Source organism: Buteo buteo, chromosome 9, assembly GCF_964188355.1.
Source record: "Buteo buteo chromosome 9, bButBut1.hap1.1, whole genome shotgun sequence".
Taxonomy (NCBI): domain Eukaryota; kingdom Metazoa; phylum Chordata; class Aves; order Accipitriformes; family Accipitridae; genus Buteo; species Buteo buteo.
The window spans coordinates 10,390,780-10,417,200 of NC_134179.1; the positions used below are offsets into that span (position 1 = coordinate 10,390,780).

Genomic DNA, 26,421 nt, shown 5'->3' on the forward strand with positions numbered 1-26,421 from the left:
GGTGCCAGAAATGCTTATTCTAAGGTATAATAAGCTTCAGGGGAAGCGGCCTGTTTTAAATCAGCGCCTGTGTTCAGTGTTTCTGTTACTGCCATACGTATAGGCTCCCAGTGTAAACTCGGGATTGGATAGTCCCCAGAAATGTGATAGTGATTTTGAGTTTCACCCCCTCCTGTATTTCCTGCAATAACATATTTTAATCTTGTGCTGCACTGGGGTCCTGAGAGAATCTGATAGCAGCCACTGGTGAAGTGAGCAGATGAATACAGAGGGCTCTTGTGCTGAGTGCCTTCGTTTTGAAGTTGGAAGCTTTCAGCAGCCTTCAGAAATTCAGAGGTTTTAATTTAAGTCAGGATTTCTATTCATCTTTCAGTTAATTTCCCTGTTCTTGCATAAATTCACAGGTTGCAAAAAGATTCTGGAACAGTATAGCACAGTATTTATGCTGCTTATATCCATTTTATATTGAAAAACATCATGATAGGCTCTGAAAAGTGTGCAACAGAACTAAGTTGCAAAACAATCCCTATTTTGTTGTACAGAACGTATGATAATTTTGAATGGTACTAAGTTTTAGTAGGCATTAAATCTTTGTAAAATGTCCAGCATAACTCTTCTGCATCTGCAATTAATAAGTAATTCATCCATGTCAAAGTCAAGCAAGCACAAATCCCCCTTATACCATACCGTACCATCTGTCTAATCTATCTATGTCAAATATGGCTTGTTTGGGTCTGTGCTCCTACAGTCTGTTTTGCATAGATTAAATTAAAATTTCTGGTCAATGAATATTTTTCTTTTGATGTTTGTAACTCAAGTAAACAACAGGTTTTTCATGCTAGTTTTATAACTTATTTGGTAAACAAGAATGTGTTAGTCAGCACAAATATCTTTTTGTCATGGTTGGCCAGAGTGTTTTTACAGCTACAGCACCTTTTCAGCCGTTACTGAGTACAGTACTAATGTGAAATATCTGAATGAAGGGATTGTACTTCAGGCACTTGCAGGGTAGCAAGCATCAAAATGGATAGTGTAGCTTCATCTATTGCCTAGAGCTTGTTTTCTGTTGATCCACTGCTACCCTGGAAAGGCTCCATTCTTTTTGCCTGGAACTTGCATTAGTTTTGTGGAATGTCAGAAATGAATATTTGAAAGAATTTACTGTTTCATTTCTATTTCATTTTGCCAGTTTGTGTGAGCTATAAGCCACCCCTTCTAAATGCTGGAGGAGTGCAAGGAATAGTATTGCAGTAGGACAAAAATAAACCCTGAATTTTGCAGGTAACCTTTTCTTTTGACATCTTTCCAAAACCAAACTGATGCAGTGACATATGTCCTTGTGGATTACAAAGGATGCTAATGTGACTGTTGCTCTACTGGCAGCTCCTGTTTGAGCAAAGGAAGCTCCAGTTTGTGCATTGCTGGCTCTGTGTGCTGTGGGCATTAACGTGTGGTTGCATAAATACTGCGCTGTGGTGTTGTCTGATGATTTGCATTCCACCTCCATCTTCTGCACATAGATGTGATTGGCTTTTAGGCAAAGAATAGTGAAATTTTCAGGATTCAGAAGTCCTGTGCCTGCTGAGGGCTCTCTAGGAGAGAGTCAGACCTCCCCATGCTGGCAGGCTGCTCCTGCTGCCGCAGTGGGTTGCAGCCCCTGCCCTTGAGCAGGACAGGGTAAGCCTGCAGGAGGGATGCTCAGGAGCTCAGGGTGGGAGCGTGACTCATGCATCTACGTGACTTGCAGGTTGTGTTGGCAAACTATCAGCTTTGCACCCCAGCTCTGCCGCTCCTGCACCACGTCTGCATTGCCTACAAGTGTCTGTACGCCGAGCCTCTGTTTTGGTGTGTGCCAGCTCACTCCTACGGCTTGGGAACTTGAGTTTTCTCTCTGGGGCTATTATTAAAGGCAGCATAGATACAGCCTGCGTTCATCATTATCCTCTCAAGAGAACCAGATTGCAGAGTTTTTCCTGAGATGCCTGTTTGGAAAAAGAAGCCAGGGACAATCTAAAAATTCTGCATTTTTACTTATTTAGTTCCATTACTGCACTCTACATCTCACCACCTTCCGCTAGCCTCTTTTTTTTTTTTTTTTTTGTTCACTTGCATGTGCTTTACGCGGAGAGATTCCTTTCTCAAGACAGCTGAGCCTGATGTGCAGTACCATGCGAAAGGAAAGCAAACTCTAGTCATTCAGGAATTAAAATGGCTGAATCATTGTGTGTGGTGAGGCAGTGTGTTAAGATGGAGTCAACCAAGCAGATCATTCTAGAAATAAGAGGGGGCAGTTTTGCTGCCACGGTTGAAATTATGAGGCTTCTTTCTGTACTTTGTGCTGACATTGATGCCATCACTAATACAAATGTTTTATATAAAATTCCACCTTCAGTGCTTCATTCTGTCCGGCTGTAATACCAAGTGCTGCACAAGTAGAAACTAAGAGCAGGATCCTCAGGAAAAGAAAGGGCTAAGCAATGATTGTAGGTCTGTTTTAACCTCTTGCTGCCTTCACAGCACATGGTTTTTCATGGAGAGTATAATAATCGAAAAGCTAGCATAGTGTAATCCTGAGGTTTATATTAAAGCCTCTTACTAGGGCATCATGCATTTCAAAACACTCCCATTAATATATTCACTTTGAGAAATGTACTGATCCAGACTTTTTCTGGTTTTATTATTCCAAATAAGCATGCTTTAATTACTGTTGACCTGATTTGAATATGGGCTTGACTGCTTTCATTTAAAATATTGATTGCAGTGCATTGGATTTGTCATGTTTTTGCTTTATTCCTGTAACAGCTACCATCCTTGCTCAAATCTGTGAGTTTAGATCTCACTTTTTGCCTGATGCCCTGGAGAAAGAAAGCTTTAACACATGTGTTGGGAGGAGGGATTTTGCCCACTTCAGGATCTTGGAGTGCGTTCTGTTTGTTCCCATCTATTGGTGCTTTAGGTGACATGCTGTTAATGAGAGGGGCTCTCTGTTTTGGCTGGGATTGCAGCATATTGAGCACGCTACACCTCACGTGAGTAACAGTTGGCCCTGTTGCTGCATCACCTTATATTTCCATGTTTACTGCATGCAGACATTTTAGTTGTACCAGGGAAGGATAAATTGCACAGCTTTTTAATACAGTTTAAAATTCCAAATCAGTAACAAAATGTCTAAAACTTTATGTGTACAACATTTCAGGCCAGCCACGTGAAAGTCATTCTGTATTTGAGATTTTCTCTGGGAGCTGCAGGTGCCCCATAGCATCTGGTGCTGTGTCTGTCTGCCTGTCTTATGCCTGTTCCCATCCTTCCCATCACAAAGGGACACAGGACCCACCTGGTCTTTTCGGTTAAAACACTACTTGAGCTTTTTATGTGTCGTTTCTCACTTTTACTGGTGGTAGAGGTCTCTTGTGTGCTGCATCATGGGCAGAGGGCTGCTGAGAAAATGGTAGTCGGAGGTCCAGGAGACATCTGGTAACATTACAAGCGGCAATGCCAGTGCAACTTGTGAGGTCTCTGGAAGCCTGTAGTAGTGTTGCACTTTCACTAATGAACTGTTATGCTGCATTTTTGGTAATGAGGAGAGTTGGTCTTTCTCCAGATGCATGCAAGCTGCAATGGTAACATGAAAGCATGGGTGATTGGGTAGTGGGGAGAGTTAGAACATTTGATCACAAATAATTGTTCCATTTAAAAAAAAACAAAACAGATGACAATGAATGTCATTTGAAACAAGTGATGGGGTGGATCTGTATGAATAGTTAAAATCTATTCCTAATAGGAGTTACAGAACCAGTCCCACTGCCTTTAAAACTGTAAACCCAATGGTGGTTTTGAAATCCTTCAAAAAAGAACTCTTCTCATTTTTTTTTTCTCTGTACTCTTATTTAGCAATGCTTTAAAAGCTTTAAGATTTTATTTTTGCCTTGAAAGTGAAACAATGCTCAGGATTTCCCTCGGGAAACAAAGCTTTTAGAGTCTGAAAAGACTGCAGAGAGCATTCTCCTCCAGCTGTTTTTCTTCACCCAAGATGGCTGTCTAGAGTGATCTGTAGGAGAAAGAAAAAGCAAGAAGATCTGGAGAGCTGCCAAGCATTGAAAAGGACTGTGTAGTAAACAGTCATTAGGTTGAAAATGATCAGGATTAGCACTTTTAAAATTGCTTCAGGGCTGTATGTTTGGGTTTTTTGGTGTTGGGTTTTTTTTTAAAATGTAAATCTGCAGGTGTAAATCTTAAATATCTAAGAATCTTAGCTTTTACTTTTAAAATATAAATAAGGTTCTAACATTTGTCTGCAAGCATTCGTTCATGACCATATCGCCCTGTCATACTTAAAAGACCCAGAGTAAAATGAAAAAACCCTGCCATTGTTACTTTCTAAACAATTCCAGGGCCTGGTTCTTGGTTTTTTTTTCTTTCTTTTTTTTTTTTTATATTATTATTATGTGAGAGGCAATACTGCTGTTTTACAGGATAGTTCATAAAATTGCCTTTGCAATGTCAGATTCTGTACTCAGATGTGTCGTGTGACAAAGTGAGTTTCTACTTGGGTTATCTCAGGCAGGTATAACTATTTTAGACATGGATGTTATCGCTCAGCTTGAGTACAGTGAGCTGTACTCTGGAAACGTTTGCTTTTCACTCATCGGACTTCTGCCTTGTAACTATCCAGATTCTGCATCTCCCTGCTGGTATCTTGGGGATATAACCCTTCTTCAGTGTTAACATTTAGTATCCATGTTGATCTTTTTTTGTTTCTCGCCATTAATTCAAGAAAAAGGGTATGATGATTGTCTTGTTCTGGATAGGCCCTAAGCTGTTGCCCAAAGCAGCAAGAAATAGTCTGGGATTCTTTCTTTCTTCTTCAGTTGATCACGTCTACCTTGAGGCAGTCAAAGAGTAGAAATTGGTTTATTGTGACTGAGCACTCTGTACAGCCCACAAACTGGCTGTACGCTATTCTTCTTACATAATTTTTTATTCTTATCGCAGGTACATGAAATAAGATTATACTGACATATGGACCAATCTGTTCAGTATCCGAGGCAAGTGACCAATGGCAAGTGAAGGATGTCTCTTTCAGTCTGTTCCTGTATGGGAATTGCTTCGTATATTTCCATAACCCAAGACAATTAAAGACACTAAGGTCTTGAGAAATTCAGGGAAAAGGTGGAGGTTTTCCATAGGAATCCCTGAATGCAGGGAGTGTGAATCAAGAAACCAGTGCTATAGTGAAGCTGAATACTACTACCCATAAAGACTGTGCTGCAGCATTTTTGTCCTTGGAGGCAGTTGGTCAGATTCAAATCTGATGATAAAAGCAAAACAAAAAACAACCAACCAAATAACCCCAGCCCCTCAATAAAGTCAATGTAATTCTACTTTCACGCTTCAGGTTGGAATTTAGAGCAGGTTTGGGTGATGTGTGCAGATTCTGAGGGAAACAGCACTGCTTCTCCACAGTGTTTGAGTTACTTCTTACACACTTGGAAGGAACAAAATCAAATTGGTTGAGGATTTCAGGCCATCAGTCCATCTGTTGGAAACAGTAGAAGGCAGCTGAAAAACTGTTCAAGGAATGGAGTAAGTATGTAGTGGAAGTGTTTCCTCACTTTATTTATCCACAAAGAAAGTGGAGAGAATGGGTAGTCATTTTCTGAAGCAGTAGATGTTGGGTTGCCATCCATGGCAGAACGCTCCGTGATGTAAAATTGAACTTTTCTGTACTTGTCAATTGGTAACAGTGCTTTTTGCCATCTGAATTCCCCGGGGTAGAAAGGGAAGTTGGACAGACCCCACCAGCTTGCTGTCTTCAGTGTCTCTTTGCCCATGTTTAGTGTAGAGACAAGGTGGCTGTATGTGGCATCACAGCATCTGTCACACCAGCCAGTTGGTAAACAGAGGGAAACCCTGTAGTCGTCTTGTCTGTGCTTGTGTAAATAGGGATTTAAAAATTTGTAAAAAATTTTTTTTGAACCAAACGTATGATTGTGACTGATAAAGTCTGTTTCAGAGCTGTAGGAAAAAAATCTCCATAGACTTTTTCCAACCTTCCAAATTTACCAGATCTACTTTTTTTAGATGGGAACTGAGTGTCTAAATCTGTAATGAGGTTATGACCTTCATACAATCTGTGTTGTGTAAGCCACATCATCGGAAAGGATGAAATAATTTTTCAGGAAGAGTTTATCAGCAGCTGTGGCCTGTGGGAAAGGTGAAGGGAAATGTCAGGTTATCTGACCAAGTCACAGTGTGCTTCAGGCAAGGAGGGGAGAGAACCGGGATGCTTCTTGCTTGACAATGCTGGAGCAGAAATGTCAGCAATCACCTGCATTGGTTCGCAGAAATGCAACCTTTTTTGGTAATTTATCCACTTTTGTAAATTCTTGGAAAAATAACGCAGTGAATGTACCTTGTTTTGCCATTTTATGCTGGTGGAAGGAAAGCACTCATGATGTAATGGTTTTGCCATTTCAAATTACATGTCAGTTATGAAAAATGCCAGTGATTTTCTTGTGTTTTTACTTTCATAGTATTTGCTGTCAGCTGCAGTACTTTGCACATTCTAAATATTTTGCAGAATAAATTTAATGAACCAAGGTTCAGAAGTCTGGCTAGGACTGAGTTACTTTTGTAGGCAGCTTAACCTGAGTATTGGCCTCAGTGAGGTTTGGGCATCTGTATAATACTAGGGAAGCAACGGTCCCCAAGGATGTTGAGTAAATGTTGTTTGCCAATAAATAGGGAAAAAAAAAAAGGTGAAAATTATTAGGTATTTAGAACAGTGTCTTTGGGATGATCAGGTATTTTGTCATGAATTCTAAATGCTGGGCATTTGGCATGATGTGTCAGGTTTAGCTTTGGGGACATGAAGTAAGAATGGAATAGTCTGATTGCATTAGAAAGTTGCCAGATAATGAAAACAACAGCCAAGATCTTATTTAAATATGAAAGGAATATCAAGTGGCATTTATGGAACTATGAAGAGAGATTGTTATTGAGAGGAGACAAGTGGAGATCAAAAGTTATTGGTTTTTGAAGGAGGAATTCTAGAATATTCTTCAAGGATAGCATGCATAGTTATCTTATTAAAAACTCAGAAAGCAAACAGGTGATAGAAACAATATGTAAGATACTGTCCAGTGGCTAGAGCTTCATAAATCTTCAACATCTGTACCCAATTATTTAGCTTCTCTGGATTTTTTTTTCCTGTAGTGCACATTTCTCACTATGAACTTAATAGTACTTAATAATAAAATCTTGGGTGTTTGCCAGCACAAACAGGGTTTTGGCTAACTTTTAGAGTGTTTGTGGAAGTAGAAAAGCAATGCAGCTGTTGGGTTGGGTACGTGCCAACTGAAGATCTATTTCCCAGACAAAAAACTCAAATCAGAATGAAATAATAGTCAGATATTTTACATATCATTGCTGTACGTGAGTTTTTGTTCAGCTTCTGCTGCTGTGTTGTGACTCTGTGGGATTTGTAGGCAGGTTTTGGGCTTTGCACTTGGTAACCAGTTGAAACTGAGAGATCACAGAAGAAATACAATGTGTTTGCTTGTGTTCCCCCCCCCCCCCCCCCAATGCGCTTCAGAAGGTGGGGTTTGAGACCCTAGTGTGAAACACTTTGTACAATAGTGCTGTTTGCCTTTGAGGTAAATGCAAAGAACCATGAAGCTCTTGGACCAAATTGTTATTTTTTTTCTGCTGCTGCAAAGCTGTTTCCATTCCGCGGGTATACAAGGCTAGCAAAGTTGCTGTATGCAAATGAAGCCGTATTTACATGTTGCCAGAAGCTGTTTATAACGAAGTGCCAATAACAATAGTTAGATATTTTGAAAGAGCTAAATGTCATTGGTTTGTTTATTTGTCTGTTTTACTTAGAGTATTTAGAACTGTGAATAACACACACCTCAGAGGAAAGTACCTTTTGCTCTGGGCACTTCTCCGGGAGCCAGTGTGTGTGGCCCCAGGGAGCAGCGGGTGCTGGGGAGCCCTTCTCCTGGCCCCAAAGCCTGGAAAACAGCCTTTCCCGGTTGTGTAGCCAAGGCCCAGGCTTGCCGGGGTCAGCTGGGGCAGAGCTGGCTGGGTCGGGCTGGCCAGAGATTGTGTCACCACAGCTGCAGCTTGGCTGCCCTGGGTGCAGCTTCCTTGGCTGGAAGAGCTGTCCTCGCTGGGAGTAGCATCTTGGGGGTGGCAAGACTGTGGCTGACGCAAAGCCAGGGCCTCGCAGAGTCCTTCAGGCTCGCTTGGGCAAAAATGGGTTGTAGCATCTGAGATTGATGAGATGTTTCAAGTAAAACTTTGTTGTTTTGATCTGGTGTGACACTGCTGCTTTTTACAAGGTTATTTACTAGGCTTTTATCGTGCTGTTCATAAGTACGAGTACTGCCATGAAGTTTTGGGGAAGAATATCATGGTGGTCCTTTTAAAGCAGCTGAGGCAACTTAGGTAATTGCAGGTGTGCCAGCCCTTTTCACAGAAGGTGCAGAAGCGTACAAGACAGTACTCTAAGTATTAGCAAGCTGACATGAGTAACCTGGAAAGTGTCATCACTATATCATATCTAAAACGATAAATATCTCTATCTTGCATGAAGCAGCGCATAAGGATGTGCACTAAAATACCTATACACACACACACACACAAAAAAAAAAAAAGACTTAGCCATAGTTGAAACATCAAAGAGCCAAAATAATGACCCAAGTTATTTAAGATGTAGCTTTTCTGGACTTTTGCTCCACATCTAGCATCTTATTTCCCAGGGTTTTAAATTCTAGCCTGTGTGCTTTTTCCTCCCAGGATGCATCTCAAATTGTTTGGTCACAAATGCCCTGAATAACAAATTGACTTAATTTAGATGGCATTAAGGCTCTTTAACCCACTTCAAAGGGCAGGGATGCACTGAAGACCTACAGGCATGCATTTAAATTAAGGCAATAATGATATATATTTCTTTTCCTTGCCTGAAAATGCCTGACTATTTTATCTATGCATCAGATGAAAGTTTAAGGGGAAAGGTTTCTGTTAGTCTTGTTGGGAGTTGGCCAAAAAAATGTGAAGAATGTAGAAAGGAATTAACAGCTGGTGTCCATTTAAAATTTCAGTGTGGGCAAATGCAGGCAGTATGCTTAGTTTTTTACCTGTCTTCTTCCTCTGGTTAGTACCCACTAACCCACTAAAGGTTAGTTTAGAAGTGAGGAGACCAGTTTGGATGTGGTGCTCTTAATTCTTCTGCCAAGAGGTTAATGAGTGGATGATGTGTGTTTTGTTTCCTCTGGGGAGGATGAGACACACTTCCTCCTCTTTGGGAATCAGTGGCTTAAGCTGTGGCTACTTGAACCAGAAGTCTTGTCGGCCTGGTAGAATCATGCCATACACTGTCTAACGTGGTGCTTTACTTCTGTGACTGCTGACATTTTCCTCTTACTGGGGAAGGATCGTTTTTCAAACAGCTTTCAGCCATGTTTCTGGTTTTGCATAGTCAAAAATGTGCACATGCACAAAGAGGACCTGGTCTTTTGGAGGGGAAATCACTGCAGAGTTTTGAAATGGAGTCCTGTGCTCAGAGCTGCAACAGCTGCAGGCGGCAGGGTTTGTGCTCACTGGGCTTTGTGTGTACACGCCAGCGCTTGCGCCTGCAAGGTTTATGCCAGTGAAAATGTGATGCTGCTGAAGCAGAGACACAGTGTTGTTGGCATGCTCCCTCTTTGTCCAAGGCCTTGGTAGGGACACCTGTCATCCTGGTATCTTGGTGTAAAAAATTGTAGGCTCTTTGTAAAGAGAGAAGGGAAAATCATGGACTCGGAGAGAAATACTTGAAAAATTATACAGAAGAGGGGTAGAGCACGTAGTCACTTCAGAGGCTTCATGTGCAGATGTGCTGGGGCAGCGCCATTCCTTCTCAGCACATCAGTGGTGGCTGCACTGACCACCTTGCATCAAAACTGTTGCAGTTTGTGCTAACTTGCAGAATAAATTTTAATGTGCACGTTTTCAAGTGGGGTATTTAATATCAAACTGCTCTGCTCTATTTCTCAGTTTGCTTTCCAACCAGTTCTGAATTCAAGGAAATGCTGGCATTCCCTAACCAACAGTTAAGTACTGTCTTCACATAATCTCACCAAAGCAAAAGTTGTAATTCTGGTTTTATTTTCATTAGAGAAATAACAGCTAGAATCCATATGGTACCTATAACATATTGCAGTGCTGCACTAAGTTTGGCTATTGAGAGGCAAAGCTTTGCATGATCTTGGCTGTGACTTGGGTTTCAACATCTGAAGGAAATGCTCATTCTGGAGCTGTCTTTGATGAGCCTCCTCTGGGACCACCACACTGTCCAAAAACGAATTCTGTACTAGGCCAGTTCTTTGTCCAGACCTCACTGAGCTGATTAAGCATCTTTGGTTAAAGTAGGGCTAGCCCAGCTAGAGAGGTCTCGGGAATATCTGGTACTCGGACCAAGTTGCCAGTACAAGAGCAGATAGATCATCCTGGTGTTGCTGTGGAGTAACTAGTGCTGTCTTATGTCTGTTCTTAATGAGAGTCTATGGGTATTTGGACTAGGGGTTGCTCCTTCATGGGTTGGTGCTGGAGCTTAGTGTGCTGCTGAAACCAGCTGTTGCTTCAGTTGTGTTGCTTGCTGTTGCCTTATGAAGTGTGTTAGCAAATCTTTCCCCATTCCCACCCCCGGAATCTGGTTTTTGTTGGTGGTTTGTTTGCTTGCTAATTCAAAGCCTGCTGACTGTGTAGCAGGTTATTTCTTCCATGTTGGCCCTTTAAATTGCTTCCATGCTCCACCTGTCTGGCTGTGAAATATCACTGATAAACAAAGCCCAGAACAAAAGCCTACACAGCAAAACATCCTTTTCTCCCTAGGCATCTCCCTGGGTGCGGTTTTCCACTGCTTCTCTGCAGTTTGGAGGCAGAGCCAAAACAGCTCAGTCTCATTCTTCCTGCCCTGGAAGTTGTCATCAGGCAGCCTCCCCTGACCAGCACCTCCGAGGAGGGACGAATTGGCCTGTACACATTCTGTCTTTCCTGAATTTCTCCTCCTTGGCTGAGAATGATGGAGACTTACCCTGCCCTTAAATAAAAAGCTGCAACACAGAGGAGGTTTGTCTAGGTGTAAAGCAGTACATCTTGAGATTACTCCCTGTTTTTATGTCCTCTCCCTCATGGATGCACCTGGATTGCCAAGCCGTGAGCGTGCTTAGCCTCCCACTGCTGTGTCTTGGTCCAGCTGTGCCTTAACTCAGCACTGCGGCATGACCCAGGTGGGCGTCGCATCGTCCTTCCGGTGGGAAGGAAACCGGCAGCTCACAGGGATCCAGGGAAGGGAGAATGGTGCAGAGCCTGGGCAGAGGCTCTGGTTCACTCCTACTCATCTACAGATTGAATGTACGTTGATTGGACTGGGACCTGCGCATTGCCCTGTTTCTCCCCAGCAAGTAAGCCTGGACGTACATCCAAATCTCTTAGAGTGTGGTAGCCAGGTCCTATAGACTTCTTTCTTTTTCTAGCTTGAAGTAGCTGTTATACCCTGTCACAGTCTCATTTTGTTCCAGTTTATCAAACGTATCTCAGTGCTTGAAATGTTATTTTGGTTAAAAAGTAATTGTTCGCTGCACCCCTTTTTTTGTTCAGTGTGTGTTAGCTGTGTAGTGTTCCAGTAGCTGGGCAGCGGCGCTGGGAAATAGAATTTTGTATGCTCTGAACAGACTGTATCCTTGGTCTGTGCTCCTGACCTCCAGTGGTTCCAGTTGCAAAGTTGACATATAATAAATATGCACATTTATTAACTGTCAAAGAAGTTGGAAGGTATGTTAATAACAAGGCTAGGAAGGGTGGGGTGTTGAAATGGAGAGGGAAAATAGAAGTGCAAGAGAGACAGCAGTTGGCTGGCTGAATCCTCAGGCCTGTTGACTTGGCAGCCCTCCTCCTGCAAGGAGGTCAGAGCTATTACATCTCAGGTTCCCGGGTAGAGACCACAGGAGGAGGAATATGCTCACAGATATAAGTGTGTCAATCCACTGTAGGCAGCTTTGAGTTAGCTTTTGCATTCACACATTGCAAAGGCGGGCTCGGTTGTCCTCTCATTGCAAATTTTCTCTCATTGTAAATGTAATTCGGGACCATTTTTTCTGCGTAAGACCCTTTCAGTAGGAGTGAGAAGTGAGGCAGAAACCTCCGGTTCTGGCTTTATGATTGAAGAAGACGTGGTGCTCAGCATCTCTAGTCCCTCTCCCATCCCCAGAAACTTGGCTGTAGCTCTCTTCATTCAAACTAATACAACAGATGTAAACTTGTATCTATAAATTACATGGTCACATGTAGGCAATCACAGTATTTATTGAACCATCAAGTGGCTTCTGAGTTTTACATTTTTTTCCTAAGGAATATTTCATTTAGGTTACAGGCTAGCTAGACACTTCAGCCGGTGCTGTTTCCATGATGCCTCGCAGTGCCCTATGATGTGCTGGGTACCACCTGGCACTGCCAGTTTGCTAGAGCACTAGTTCTGGAGCACTGTCAAAATAAACAGTGATTTCGCCAAGGGCATTCAGGTTGTCTGGGACTTCCTGCCAAATTAGGGTCATGGCTAGGGTCGGGGTGTTGAGGTTTTTCTGCTGCTCTCCAAGCACAGACAGTGATGCCTTCATCCAAAGAGGAACCAAATGACTGACAGGCTTCAGGCGGTGGGATAATCTCTTGTTTTCAGTCCTTCACTGACCCACAGCAGGTTTCCAAAGCTTGGTGCTCTGTTTCTTGTAAGTTGGGTCACAAGAGAGTAGAGACCAGAAAAAGAGAAACTCCTTTCTGAGGGTAACCGGTCTTTATTGGAGCTCTGCTCTGCATGAGCACTTGAAAAATACTAAAAAAGTCTTTTTTAGTCTTTTCTGTTCCACTGAAGAAAAAGGTAAATACCACTGTGGACAGTTGCCCTATATTTTCACTTTCTTTTGGTGAAGGTCAACCCACAGATAGTTTCCGGAACACGGTAATACTAAATATTGTCCTATAAATTCTCAGTGACTGCGGAAGGAATTTTTTTTGTTAGTTTCTTTGGAAGCCTGTTGATACCTATTGAATTATGTCAGCTTTCCTTCTTGCCAGAACATGAGGGAAGATGTCCCGGGTGTCCTTCACCAGCTTAAAGACCTAGCATATTCATCCATGAGTACTTTCAGCTGGATTCTTTAGAGGTGTTTGGGAAATGCACCTTTGCCTTGCTCCATGATCAGAATTGAGAAAGGTCAAACACAGAGGCTTTTAAGAATGTTACAAGGTTGTTTGAAATCTGAATGCTCCTTTGAAATAAGGGCCTGTCTTCATTGCATGTCTCTCAAAATCTGCCAGGGTAGGTGTCCGTTCATAAATACAGACAGCCATATTTTCACTTCCTTGTCTCTTCTGTTGTAACCATGAAAAATTGAATTGTGCTAAAGCTAAAGTGTGTATCAGAACAAATGTTATCTTGACAGTGGGAGCCTACGCAAGAAGGGTCCTTCCTGTAATTCCAGAAGGGACTGAGCTGACCTGGACCCTTTTCGATTTCAACTCCAGTTGATTTCCTCTTGTTGATTTCATTTGACTTACAACTATGAGCACCCTTTGTGGTATTAGTGGCAAACATATTGTTAATCCAGCCTACTCATTTTTAATCACTTTATATTAACTTGCCACCATTAGAAGGTTTTTGCCATTATGCTATTTTTTTTAACCAAAAAGTTCAGGCAATTCCATGGTCAAAATTTTCTCTGTAAGTGTTTTATAGTAAAATAAGTATGTGGGCTGTAAAAGTTGAAGGGCTCTTGGCCTCCTGACAGTCATATTCCTCAGAAAAAGTGTTGGCATGCCAGCTGTTTGTTACAGATGACCCCACAGATCAGTGCACACAGGTGCACAAGCACATATTCATTGTCTTGTAATGCCCTAACAACATTCAGGATGCTATTCAAGTCACTGTCCAGAATATAGTCCCTGATTTTGCTGCTCATTTTTCACTTTTCAGTTTCAAAGAGACCAGCTGCTGCGTTTGCTTTTGGATGGCCAAGCACCAGAACAAGTCTACAAAGTTTGAATAGCAGATTCAGCAGATTTATTTAAAACTTATGGACTGGCACTTGAATTTTCCTTTATGGGAATATTTTCATTGGGCCTAGGCTTTGTAAAAGGTACCTTCTGGATGGGTTACCCTACACAGAAATGGAGCTTTTTCTGAAAATGGGTGTGAGGTCTATTAACTGGGATATAGAAGTTAACAAACAATAGGTGCGGGAATGGAGGTGGGAATAGAAACTGTAGAGCAGAGCTGATGAGCTGGTCTCCCAGGTTTTTTCCAGCTAAGCCATTTGCATAGCAGGACACTCCCAGATACCCTAATAATTCAACAAGCTGCTATTAGCTGACTTAGGAAAGACGCTATGAAGGTGATGAAAGTGTTTTTTAAAAGCAATTGGCTGGGAGCTGTGCACATTGAAATCTATGGGAATTTCTTTATTGACTTAATTAGAAGCAGAAAATAGAATGGTGGGTTTTAGAAAATGCCCAGTTGATGTTTCATGAGACAGAGTGTTTGGATGCTGAGTTAAATCTCTTTTGGCCACTTTGGATATAAAGGTGGCTTGTGAGATTGAGTGAAGCCATATTTAATCTATGGACCTCCCTTGAGCAGCCATGGCCTAGCTTGTGATGTACTGACTTGAACTGAACCATACTCTTACAAAACTACTAAATTGGGTTTAGCCCTGGCTGTGTAAAACTTGCCCAGCAGTGATTGTTGAAGGAAAACCATGAATAAATGAGGAAGGAGGTTGAGTACTCTGTGTTTTACTTAAAAACTGAATAAGGAGGTTGTATTCTTGAAGCCTGGGACTAGCACTCGCTGTATGTGGAGTTTTATTAACACAATTGTCATGTGTGTTATGTGCCTCTGTGTGTAACTCATTGCAGACTGTGCCACCATCCAGTCCATCTGGATCCCCATAGGCTTTCCCTTTAGGTAGAGATGGAAGAATATCGCTCACTAGAAGAGTGCTAATGGTTGATTACCAGAGCCCTCCCCACCTCCCTCCCCTTAGCAGCTTGACAAAATGTGTTTTACATTTTTTAAGTGGTAAGAGGAAAAGGAAGGGCAGTCCCAGAAGGGATTTGGTGCTTACTCCACCCTTAAGTGTTATGTGTGGTAATGTTCAGTTGTGCTTGATTTTTATACTCCTCTTTATTAATTTCTTTCAAAACCCTGCCACTTTCTAACTAAAGTGTCTCCATTTTTTTCTGGTTTAGTCTTTTCATGGTTTGTACAGTCAGTGGAGGGGCACAGGCTTCTCTAGAGGACAGTACAGAGGCAGTATCTAATCTGGGATGCTCCATAGCAAAATGTAGGAACCTAGAGAGTCTCACCCCACAACTCCTACTATATATCTGATCTCAGATGAAACCAATATAAAGCCTCGCCCCCTACCCCCTTTCTGGTTTTAGGAGGCTCTTCAAACAATGTTGGCACACTATGGGTTGCATCCTTGGCTGGGTGGAGCTACCTCAGATTACAGAGGACAAATTTGCACCCTGTATATCAATTAATTTATTCTAAAGTTTTCAGGAAAAAATGTTGGAATCCAGATTTGCTGAGTAATGGATGAGAAACTGAGTGGAACTTTGTAGCTTTAAATGTGGAGAGAATCAGGCTAGAGGATTTTAATGACTCTTGTGGGAACTGAAAGGTTTGAAATAGAGATTTGGTTCAGGTTTACTAAATAATGTTTTTTTCAGTCATTATTAGTTCCTCTGTGCTCTTGGCTGGGACACTGGGTGCTTAGTTCTAAGGACTGCATTTGCTGAACCAGTCTGAATCTTTGTCCTGTGCGTTGCACATGTTGGTCGCAGGTGTATAACAGTCACCCCTGCTGAAAACGTGGGTTTCCAATAGAGTGAGCTGTATTTTTGTTTACAGTGAACAGTGCAAACACTTTTTGAAGTTGTTTCAATGCTTATGTAATATGTACCAGTCTCCTAGCTAGAGCATGATATCCTGGGGACCTCAAAAGAAAAATAAGAGCCTATAAACCACTCAACTCCCTGGTTGCTGGCTTTCAAATGATGGGTTATCTGAGATGTGGGAAGTAGACCTCACTCATGAAGGACGGGCTGCATGATTTTAATGACCTTTGCATGCTTTTCCAGCCTGTCTTGGGAATAAAGAGGCTTCAGTCTTGCTTTATTTGTGCATTCCTGAAGTGTCTGTGCCCTACACGCTGATTGTGGCATTTGACTCCCTGGTAGAACAGCCTGTCTGCCCCTTTAGTATGACCTTTCAGGGTGCTTTCAGCTCTCGGCCTCCACATCTGAGAGCATGGACAGCCAGAGGAGTCAGCACCAGAAAGTGGGTTGGCTCAGAAAGCAGGCAGGAAAAGAGAGACAAAATACATGGAGCGCTCTTGGGTTGGAAAATGCAGAAACAGTGTGGTTCTGTGTGTTGAAGGAAAGATGGGACTGAGAGCCAGACCCTGCACACAAAGAGAGAGGGAGAGTTATTGGAGGTCAAGGGAGTTAAAGCTTTGCCATATTAGTACTTTTATTATTTTACAATTGGTTTAGCAGTTGAAACAAGCCAAAATGTAAATGATTGAGTTGGCCACGCTGCCCTGTCAGGACAGGCAAAGCTTCTTTCTCTAAATACCATGTTGCAGTTCATATAACACGAAATGGTGGTCTCTGAGCTGAGTATGGACACAGGCTGGAAACCAGCTCCTTGACTTCAGGTTAAGAAGTGGGTAGAATTGAGACATGCATTTTCCAGTCTTCCTAAGCTTTACGCACAGGACTTCACTTTTTCAGTTCAGGTGTTCTGTAGAGCTCTGAGTTTCTAACTAGCATTTTTAAAAATACTTGCAGAATTTGTCTTGTGGGGGTGTTTGAATATGTATGTCACTTTGGAGAAGCTCAAGGCTGTATACAAAAGGTGTCCCTATTGACCTGTGATCAGGCTAGTTTCCTTTCTGCAGAAGCTAAGGTGATAATCTTACCCTGATGGGGAGACAAGATATGGCTGGGTGCTGGGAGCTCAGAAGAATTTCCATTCTCCAGCTTAAATATGGGTTTAAAATGACATTTTAAAAAAACCTAAATTTCTGTTTTGCTGCTGTTAGGAGGGAGCTGAATATTGCTCAGAATAAATGCAAAGTTCAGTTACATCTTAACTAGATTTTCTTCCTTTTAATGATGGTAATTACTCTAAAGTGAATTTGTTGCTAAAGAGCTGGACTAATTACCCTGGTCAGAGTCATCAGTAGGAGAGAAGCAGTACACACTGGGAGTGAAAGTATCCGGAGATGAGAGTCCTGCAGAAAGGGTAATTGAATTGATTTCTGTGCTTGTCCAGCATTGGTTTCAGAGAGGGCTACCTGAAAGGAGGCAGTTTGTAATTTTGGTTTCTTTGATGTACATATCTGATATGTAGGAAATGGAGAGAGGCCCTTCTCTTTATTACAGTGATTGTGCTCATACTTATCTCTGGACCCATGTGGTCTAGTAACCTAGAGATGGGAGTGTCTGTATCCCATTTTCAGTCCTCTCAGCCATTCAGTGATATACAATTTATCTTAACTGTCAGAAAAACTGCAATAGGTTGAACTGTGCATTAGCCAGGGAATAGTCTATTTATGTAAGTAATGAGACCATTTGGGGATTGCTGTTCAAAATATATTTTCTTCAGTCATAACACCATAAAAACCTCTTGACAATCCTTAGATAGTAAGAGTAACATGAAACTAACTGCAGCTTAGAATGTTTCATGGAAGAATAGTAACTCTTGAAAAAATAATGTTTACTTTAAAGATAAATGTAACTATTAGGAAGTAATTCCAGATGTGTGGTTATGGCAGAATTTTAGTGATTATAGTCTTAGCCTGTTAGTGAATTACATTATTGCATTTAAAAGTAGCCAATGAATTTTTTTAAAATGAATTCATTCTTCAGATGGTCTGAATAAAACTGTTTATTTTCTATTATCTGAGAAACAAACAGAGCAGAATCTGGTTTATTTATGAAAGTAAATACAAAAGGTCTGACCCCTGGATATTGCCTTTGAAAATTGTCTGAGAAAATGCTCTTCCTGGTAGCTGATTCTTTCTTCAAGCCATTTCTTCTTTTTGAAGATAATGCCAACCCCCCCACCCTCAAATTATGCAATATATTTTAAAGAATGCTTTGAAATGAAATGGTTTGACCTCTTTAGTCTCATGAGGTCTTCTAGTATTGTATCAACTGCAGAAGGTAATAGTGTGTTATATTTTATCAATGAAGACAGAATTTTTTGAATTTGCAAAACCTTTCTTAGCCCATCCTGGCAGGTCTGTGCTGTGTATTTTGGGGGCTGGAGCAGTTGCATGCTATTTATTAGTTCACCTGTGTGCTTGCTTATCCCTGTCATTGCCTGCTAATATCTCCAAGGCCCAGGTGCACACACCACTAGCATGTAAGTTTAGGAGGACACGGACTAGCTGAGAAATCCCAATGCCTGTTTTCTCTGTTTTTAAGCCCTATATAAAGGCCACTTAGAGTCCATGTTGGAATTGTGAATGGTAAGGAAGTTGGGACCTGCTGTTTCTAAAATGTCTTACTACCAGTATGCTTGTGTTTATCAAATTCTGAGAATGGGTTGGCTTGGAGTCCTCCGTATTATAGACCACTCAGGATGTTGACAACTGAAATTCATGTTGCGTTTGCCTCTCCACAGAAAACATTGTTCCTTTATTAGATTGGTATTTCAGCTTAAAGCCAGGCCAGGATGCTTAAATTACAAAGGTTGTTCCTGCTGGAATACAAGCTTTCTTCCGACCCTGTGCTTTCTGCTTGTGCTACATATTCTATAGTGATTTCTTGCAAGGGTGTTAGCGGGTGCTTTGCGCATGAGTGGAGAATGCTGCAGTAAGCTAATGGTACACAATACAACTGTCTCCTGCTTTGTGCTGACTACACAGTCAATAAAACAAATCTGTACTCACAAAGTACTTGTTGAAATCATGCAGCAGTGGAGGTCTGACCAAATAAAATTACGGTATTGAGCAGCAGTTAATGCAAGTGATGTGTCAGGCTTAAAAGAAATATGTAAATACATGCGTGTTACATGTATGTGTATGTTATATACACACACACAGAGTTTTTTCAGCATATGTCTTTCAAGTGTAGGGCTAATTTTATGGATGACAGATTATACTCGAGGTCAATAATAGTGAACTCAGCTACATGAAGAGCTCCAGAAAAATTCTCTAAACATTTTTCCCCGTTAGTCTCTGGGCAGTTGCAGACAGTGCTGGTGTTTCCGTTTGTCAAATAGGGGCATCCATAACTTAGAAACCAGATTTGCTGTTGTAGCTCAGCCCAAATGCAGGACCTCCATTTCTGTAGTAGGAAGCCTGGAGGTTTCTGCTGGAGCTTGTGTTTACCTTCCCTCCCAGTTCCCAGAGGCACCAGGGGCTTGTGCTGGACCAGAGCTGCAGCAGGAGTCTTAAGAAAAATTGTTTTTCAGCACAGGCTTAAGGCGGTGGTTGCACATTATGTAGCTGAGTCTTTCTTTGCAGGAAGGCAGGGCTGCTTATTTCAGATAGGATTCAATTGTGTTATCCTCACCTCACCATGGAGGTTCTTTGCTGCAAGGTGCTTGTTTTTATCGCTGCAGTGTGTGTCTGCTACCCCTCTCTGCTGTCCCTGTGTCGTTGAGCCATGTCCCAGAAAAGGGAGCTTGATGCCAGCCAGTGAAAGAGGCACTGCTTTTATTTTCAGCATCTCTACAGAATTGGAACAAGGTTGCAAGTTTTCTAGCCCTATAGGTGTGGGATAGCTGGCCCATTTCATGCTCAATTTAGCTTTATAGATAGATTTTGCTTGTGTGATGCTGAGGAAGGGTAACAGAAGTGATAAAGCACAAGTTACAGTAGAGTTTATTCTGGATCCAGTTACGTGTACATCTAAACACAGATGATACAGAAATAAATGAAATCCGATGGCTTGTAGGATCTATACTAAATTAGCCTGTTGCTGAATCCTGTTTTTAGGGTCACTGCTTTTATTTTTATAGTTTAAGCTGCTGCTTTTCCAGTGGCATGTCTTCTCTTCACTGGGCACTGGTAAATATAGAAAGCTGAAAAGATTGAAACTGATGCTGTAGAACAGTCTGATTCCCCTCGTTTATACCACGGTTATTCCGTGGATTTAATTGGAATTAACCCTGATTTCTGCCTGTGTACAGGGATCAATGGGGAGGCTTTTGTCCAGGCTTGATAGTAGATGAGGATCAGGTGGTGAATGCTGTGCAGAAATGTTTCGAGGGGGACTTAATCCTTTCCCCTGTCTCTGCTCCATCCTTTTGTTCGTTCGCACCGGCAGAATCTGGCTGGCGGAGGAAGGACTCATCCATCCTCACAGCTGGAAAATGTCAGCCTAGGGGTGTGCAACGAAGGACTACCATTTTAAAGACCTCTCCCAGAGCAAGTTTTCTTCGTGTTCTTTCAGTCTGTCGGCAGCTTAGCATAACTAAAGTGATTTCTCCCCACCTTTTGTGAAGGTTGAACCGCTCACAAAGAGGCTTCGGTAGCAGCTTCTTATGTAACAGCCTCGAGCGCGGCTCGTTTCCCATTTCTGTGCAAAACGAAGGGATTATTTTGCAAGTAAATGTACGAGGAACCTTCTCGTCTGTGGTGGGGAACAGGAGAAAATCAACCCGGCCTTTTTATCCTAGGACCGTCTGGAAAATTAATGCCTCTGAAGTGCGGTAAATACGCTGTTTCCCCCCCGTGAGCTGGACCGACGTCAGCTGCGGCATACCCGCGTTTTTGGACTGATTGGGGCGGGGGGGGGGCGTCAAAGCCACCCCCTTACCCTGCCGCAGGGACATGGCGGGACGGGGACGCCGGGAGGAGAAGGAGGAGGCCGAGGCCATGCTGGGCCGTGCCCTGCTCCCCTCTGTCAGTAGGTGGCACCCGGGGGCCGGGTCGGGCGGGGAGGGCGGCCGCAGCCCGCCCCGCCGCTCGCCCGGGGCTTCTCCCCTCGGCCAGCGGGAAGGCGGCGGTGGCAGGCGAGCTCCGCGCTGCCAGGTGCCCCTGAGGTCGGCTGTGGTAGGGGGAAACAGCCCGGCATCTACTGCGGCTCTCGGTTTCGCGGCCGTGAGCTCAGGGCCGGGAAACCGCCTAGCCGGGCTCTCGGCCTGGGCTGGCTTCTGGGAGGGAAGCGCCGGGCCTGACTCTGCGGCTTGTACCGAGGTAGAAGGTGCAGCACTAGTGATGGAGCTCCAGGCTGCGACCCCTTGTCTGCTTCGCTGTTTGGAACAGCGCAGGGGCTGAGAGCTCACAGGAGGGAGAGCGGAAGGAAACATGCAGATGGATCCACAAAATGAGGGATTTTTCTCAGATACCCTCCTAAATCTTCCTGTAATATGACCATTTCTATTAAAATCTAGTCGTGCCCTCTTACCCGAGTATTTAACTGCATTTTTTTTATAACTTATGGTTTTATAAAGGTGAATTGTGTGTTTGCTCTTCGGGGTCAGCCCTGGAGTCTCTCTGAGCACTGACTTTGGAGGGATCGGGTTAAGAAGGATGCAGTGCAGCCGCTACTTCACCCCCAGTGATGGGGAAAGCTTTGGATTCACACTCCCAGGCCAACGGCTGTTCCTACAGGGTTCACAGCCTCTAGTTTAGCAGCCATTTATAACCTCCCTCCTCTTACCATAGAGGAGGTGTTAGGCTCTTTTATATTTAGTGCTGACAAGTACATGCAAATTCCGATTAGAAAACGGTATGAATATGCTAACAGCATCCGACTGCCTGAAAGAGGAGAACCTCATGTAAAGAGTTGTGTTGGCGGGCTACCATTTTGTTGCTAGGGAGAGTTCGAAGCGATGCATCAGTTGGTTGTTTTTATCTGGATTAGTTCATAAATAAATTCCCAGGACCGGTCACAAAGTCAGCATTTTCATGTGAAGAAAGAGGTGTTTCTTCAGATCAATGTTAAAAGGCTTCTGCTGGTCAAATGCTTATGTGACTTTTTAAACATTTGCATTTTTTTCATCAGAGTTTGCACCATTTTGTAAAGGTGTTGAGGTCATCTTTGCACTTCAGGTTTTTCTTAGCTGAGTTATCCACGTCTCCATATGCTTTAGCCAACGTTCACAGATTATAAAGCCAACAGCCTGCCTTTGAAAATAACAATTGTCAAAGTGTCTTACTGCACTGTTTCATACATGTTGCACTGTGTGCGGAGTTGAACGTGACAATTCTGCGTATGTGTATGCAGCAAAGCTACTGGCTTGAAATCTTGCTTTTGTGAAGTACTTCATTGCTTAAGAAGACTTGGTGCATTCAGTTGCTTTCTGAAGGACTGGTTGGTATCTAACCTGCTCTTGAGCTTGTGCTCAAGCTTTGAGTAAAAGTCATTGATTTTTGAAACCAGAGGTCTTGAGCTTGAATTTTACTACTTTCTTGTATATTGTCTAAATTATTATTATATATTTTTCTTTTGCAGAGGTTTTTAAGAAGAATCTGATGGTTAGAATAGGTTAAGAAGACTCAGGATGACGACAACAGTAGCAACAGATTATGACAATATTGAAATCCAACAGCAGTACAGTGATGTCAACAACCGCTGGGATGTCGATGACTGGGACAATGAAAATAGTTCTGCTCGACTGTTTGAACGATCCCGCATCAAGGCCCTAGCTGGTAAGCACTCATCACGTGAGCAAAGACATTGTATCTGTGTGGTAGTATGGGATACTATCTGTCTTCAGTGCCTGCACCTTGTCGATAAACTAGAGCTGAAATTTTCCTGAGGTCAAGCAAGTCTGGTCGAACCAATTTTTGAGATTGTTTCGTCCGTTGACATCAGTGGGGCGTGATAGTCTCATGTTGCTTTGCAGGATGTGGTAGTACGTGATGTTTTGCAGAGACTTGGCTGTTCAGATTTACTATGAAGACTTCTTTGGTGTAACCACAGGAGAGCAGAGATTTCATCTGTGTATTTTTTTTTTTTTTTGATTGGAAGGTTGTACTGACTCTGTTCTTTTACCTCATCAGTCTCATCAGATATTAACCATTTTGGCTGTGTATTCAAATTGTTTTGATTGGGTTTCTGTGGTTTACAATGATGTTGGTTTCCAGTTTTGGAAAAAATCGGAAGGATAACAAAATTCTGCTTCAAAATATCTTCATTTGGATGTGTTCAAAGCATATCACCTGTCCTGAAATGGAGGAATGTGGTAGATGGAGATAGTTGTCATTTAATAAATAATGCTGAAACTACCATTTTTTCTGAAGGAGAGCTTTTGAAATACATGTTGTCTTCTGCTGAATTACACTGATCAGCAGAGAAATGAAATTTGATGAGGTCTTTTTTTTGTTTAAAACATTTGATTATTGTGTATTAAAGGCTGTACATTAACCAAATTTGTTTATGCAGCAAGGAGATTATGTCATATTCTCTCAGCTCTGAGGCATTGCCCTGCAAAGCAATTTTTATGCATTCTGTAAATGATTTCCTGACTCTTATGGTAGCATGCCCACATTCCTGACCTCTGAACAAAATGCCTCAGTAGCATGGGACATACTGTAAGCATGGAAAACAGCTCAAAATATGCTGAGCTTTCTGCTAGTGAAATTTTAGTTATAAGAATGGTTTTAAACCCAATACTTTATAACGTGTTGAAGCAGGTTTATTAAATTAACCATGCAGAGACAAAGGTATCATCTGTTTCATTTGTGATTCTGATGAGACTGACTCGGGAGTGCAGTGTGCCCTTTCTTCTCTTGATGCTGGCTGTGGGAGTGCATTAGAAGCAGAACACCTTTGGATGTCAGGCACAGGGCAGGATCAGGTTTGGAGCTGAGCAACAGGGAAATAAAGTAGTTCATGCAGGTGGGCAGAGAGCAGATCATATAGCTCTTACTGAGGATGGTAATCGTATCGACTTAACGGAACTGCAGGCAATGTGTGTTAAATTTAGAAGACTTTTAATTACAGCAGTTCTCATCAGAGTGTGTGTTTGAAATTACAGGTAAAATGCCTGACCTGGAACGGGGCTGTGCTGAGTGGGGTCAGAAGCAGCCTGACTGATGCCTATGGTGGTAGATCGGTGGTAGACAAGAAGAATCGTGACTTGGGGTTTTTTATAGTTTGATCTTGTTTGAGGAAGAAACTATATTTTACTCATGCTGCATTAGCGATTGTAACGTAGTGATAGTATATTTCTTGGGTGGGAAGTGCTTTTAGTACAAAGCTCATTAGCCGCATTTGGGTTCCAGATCTAGCCTTTACTGCAGTTGCTTGTTCCACTTACTATTATGGCAAGTAGAGCTCCCCACCTGAGTAATGAATAATAAACATGAAACTCTTATTTCAAGGAGAAGTAATGTAAGGAAAGTACTTGAATTATTTAGATATCCTAAAACAAATACCAATGTCAAAGCAAATAATTTGGCTGAAGATTCAATTCGGATGCATATTTAAACATTTTCCCAGAGTATGAGGTATTTATTTTTTTTCTTAATAAGCATTACTCATAGTTATTTTCATCTGATACGTTTCATACCTGTAATTCTCTGCTGTTAGTGTGGAATGCCGTGTGCTGTCAAAACTTGGCTTAGCATACTGTGCTGCTACTGCTCTGCTGCAGCACTGCTTGAAAGCCTAATCATGATGCAGAGAGAGAGGAATGAAGAGAGGTTTGTATGGCAAATCAAAGGTTATAGTTAAAGGCTGAGCCATGGTACTCCTGGCACCGTTCAGCGTGTATTTTTGGATGTGCTGTCTGGTGGCTAATCTTCCCTTGCCATCTCCCACAAAGGCACTTCCAGGATTTTAACAGCTGCAGCCTGGAGCTGGGATAGCAATAATCTCTGTCATTGTACTTTTTAAATCGAGATAGGCTCTTTCTGGAAAGGTGTATTCTAATTCAGCTGCTTGTCACAGGATCAGACATGATAATCACTGTGTGAAAGCCTGTGGCTGATAGTGCACACAAAGCCATACTGAGTGATATCAGGAGGCTCTTCTGGGCTCTAAACCCCATACATTTGACTGTCTATTGCACCATCACTTTCTTCTGGGTGAAACAGAAGTAGTTGTGCACCACCTGCAGGGCCTAGATTTACTGAATAACACTCCAGTCTGATTTAGGTGGGCACTGGCTCTGTGCAGGCACAAGCATCTTCCCACATACCCAGGACTGGCCATCTCCTGTCAACAGCATTTTACTTTCCAGGGGTCCTAGATTAGTTGTATCTAAAGACTGCCTGTGGATGTCCAGCTCTTTCAGTATGTCTGCCTTTCATCGAAGTGACAAGATAAATCAGAAGACTATCAACATCTTATAGTTCATGAAATGCACATGCATCATTATCTCCTTGTCGTAGTATGAAAGGCTTCAAAATGAACAGACCAGGCACTGATTCTTTATTCCCCATCTATAAGATGCAAGCTGTTGCATTCAAAAGTAGAATGGCTGTAGGCATTTTAGACTGCCTGACTAATGGTTATATACTCAATGTGAATCTTTCTGTTGGTGCAAGCATCTTCTGTCCACTTTCTTCAACAAGTTGTGAAGTGCCTTTTACGTGAAGCTTGTATCTTGTATTGATTCTAGTTTACTGTAATTTAAATGAAATTTATTTCTTTTAAAATAAAGAAAGGTAGAGAGTGAGTAGGCAATAAAGGAGTTCTGTAGCCAGAGTCTGATACTCTGTGCTAGAAAGAATCATTATGGCCCCATGTTCCAGCAGGATGTTGAAATATTTATAGAACAAAGCAGGAGATGGTGGTCAGAATAATCTGTGATCAGAACAGACAACATGTTGGAGAAAAGCTCAGTTTAAGCAGATATGATGTAATAATAGTAGAAAAGCACTATAGTCAGCACAGCAACTGATAAACCCGTATTATTAAAGTGGTCTATATACCATGAAAACCAGAATGCGAAGGATTGTTTCAGTTTAATACAAATAAACCATCTGGGAACTCAGCTTGCAATCAGGATACAGATTTGAAGGGATATGCAACCAGATTGGTTGCCATTCACGTTGAACTAACTCACTCTGCATCTGATATGAGAAGAAGGTAACTGATCCCTACTTCGTAAAGTAAGATATCCCACTATAGGAAATCATCTTTCACCTGTCCTTGTTCCCTGTGGTTCTTTGGAAGGTCTTGCTGGAGGACCAGGTAATTCTACCTGCTCTGTAGAAGCCAAAAAGATATCATGTTTGTGCAAAATTCTTCATTCACAAATCCCCAAGTGTTGGATTTCGTCTATCAAGAACCATTAGCTAACAAGATTTGCTGTGCAGTGCCTTGGCGCATCGAGCTCTTACGAAAGCCTTAAGAAACAGTTCAGTTGTTCAGCAGATTTTTTTCACACTCAGTCTGGGACTG

The 26,421-nt window shown here is 42.2% G+C and overlaps 1 protein-coding gene across 3 annotated transcripts in view; it reads left to right on the forward strand.

Moving 5' to 3' along the window:
* Window positions 1–26,421, forward strand: part of SPTBN1 (spectrin beta, non-erythrocytic 1) — a 136,677-nt gene that overhangs the window by 19,965 nt on the left and 90,291 nt on the right. For all 3 annotated transcript variants that reach the window (XM_075035342.1, XM_075035344.1, XM_075035345.1), the window contains exon 2: window positions 22,522–22,718. In XM_075035342.1, the coding sequence (XP_074891443.1) occupies window positions 22,571–22,718 (148 nt within the window). In that variant the 5' untranslated portion in view covers window positions 22,522–22,570. The remainder of the gene's footprint in view (window positions 1–22,521; window positions 22,719–26,421) is intronic.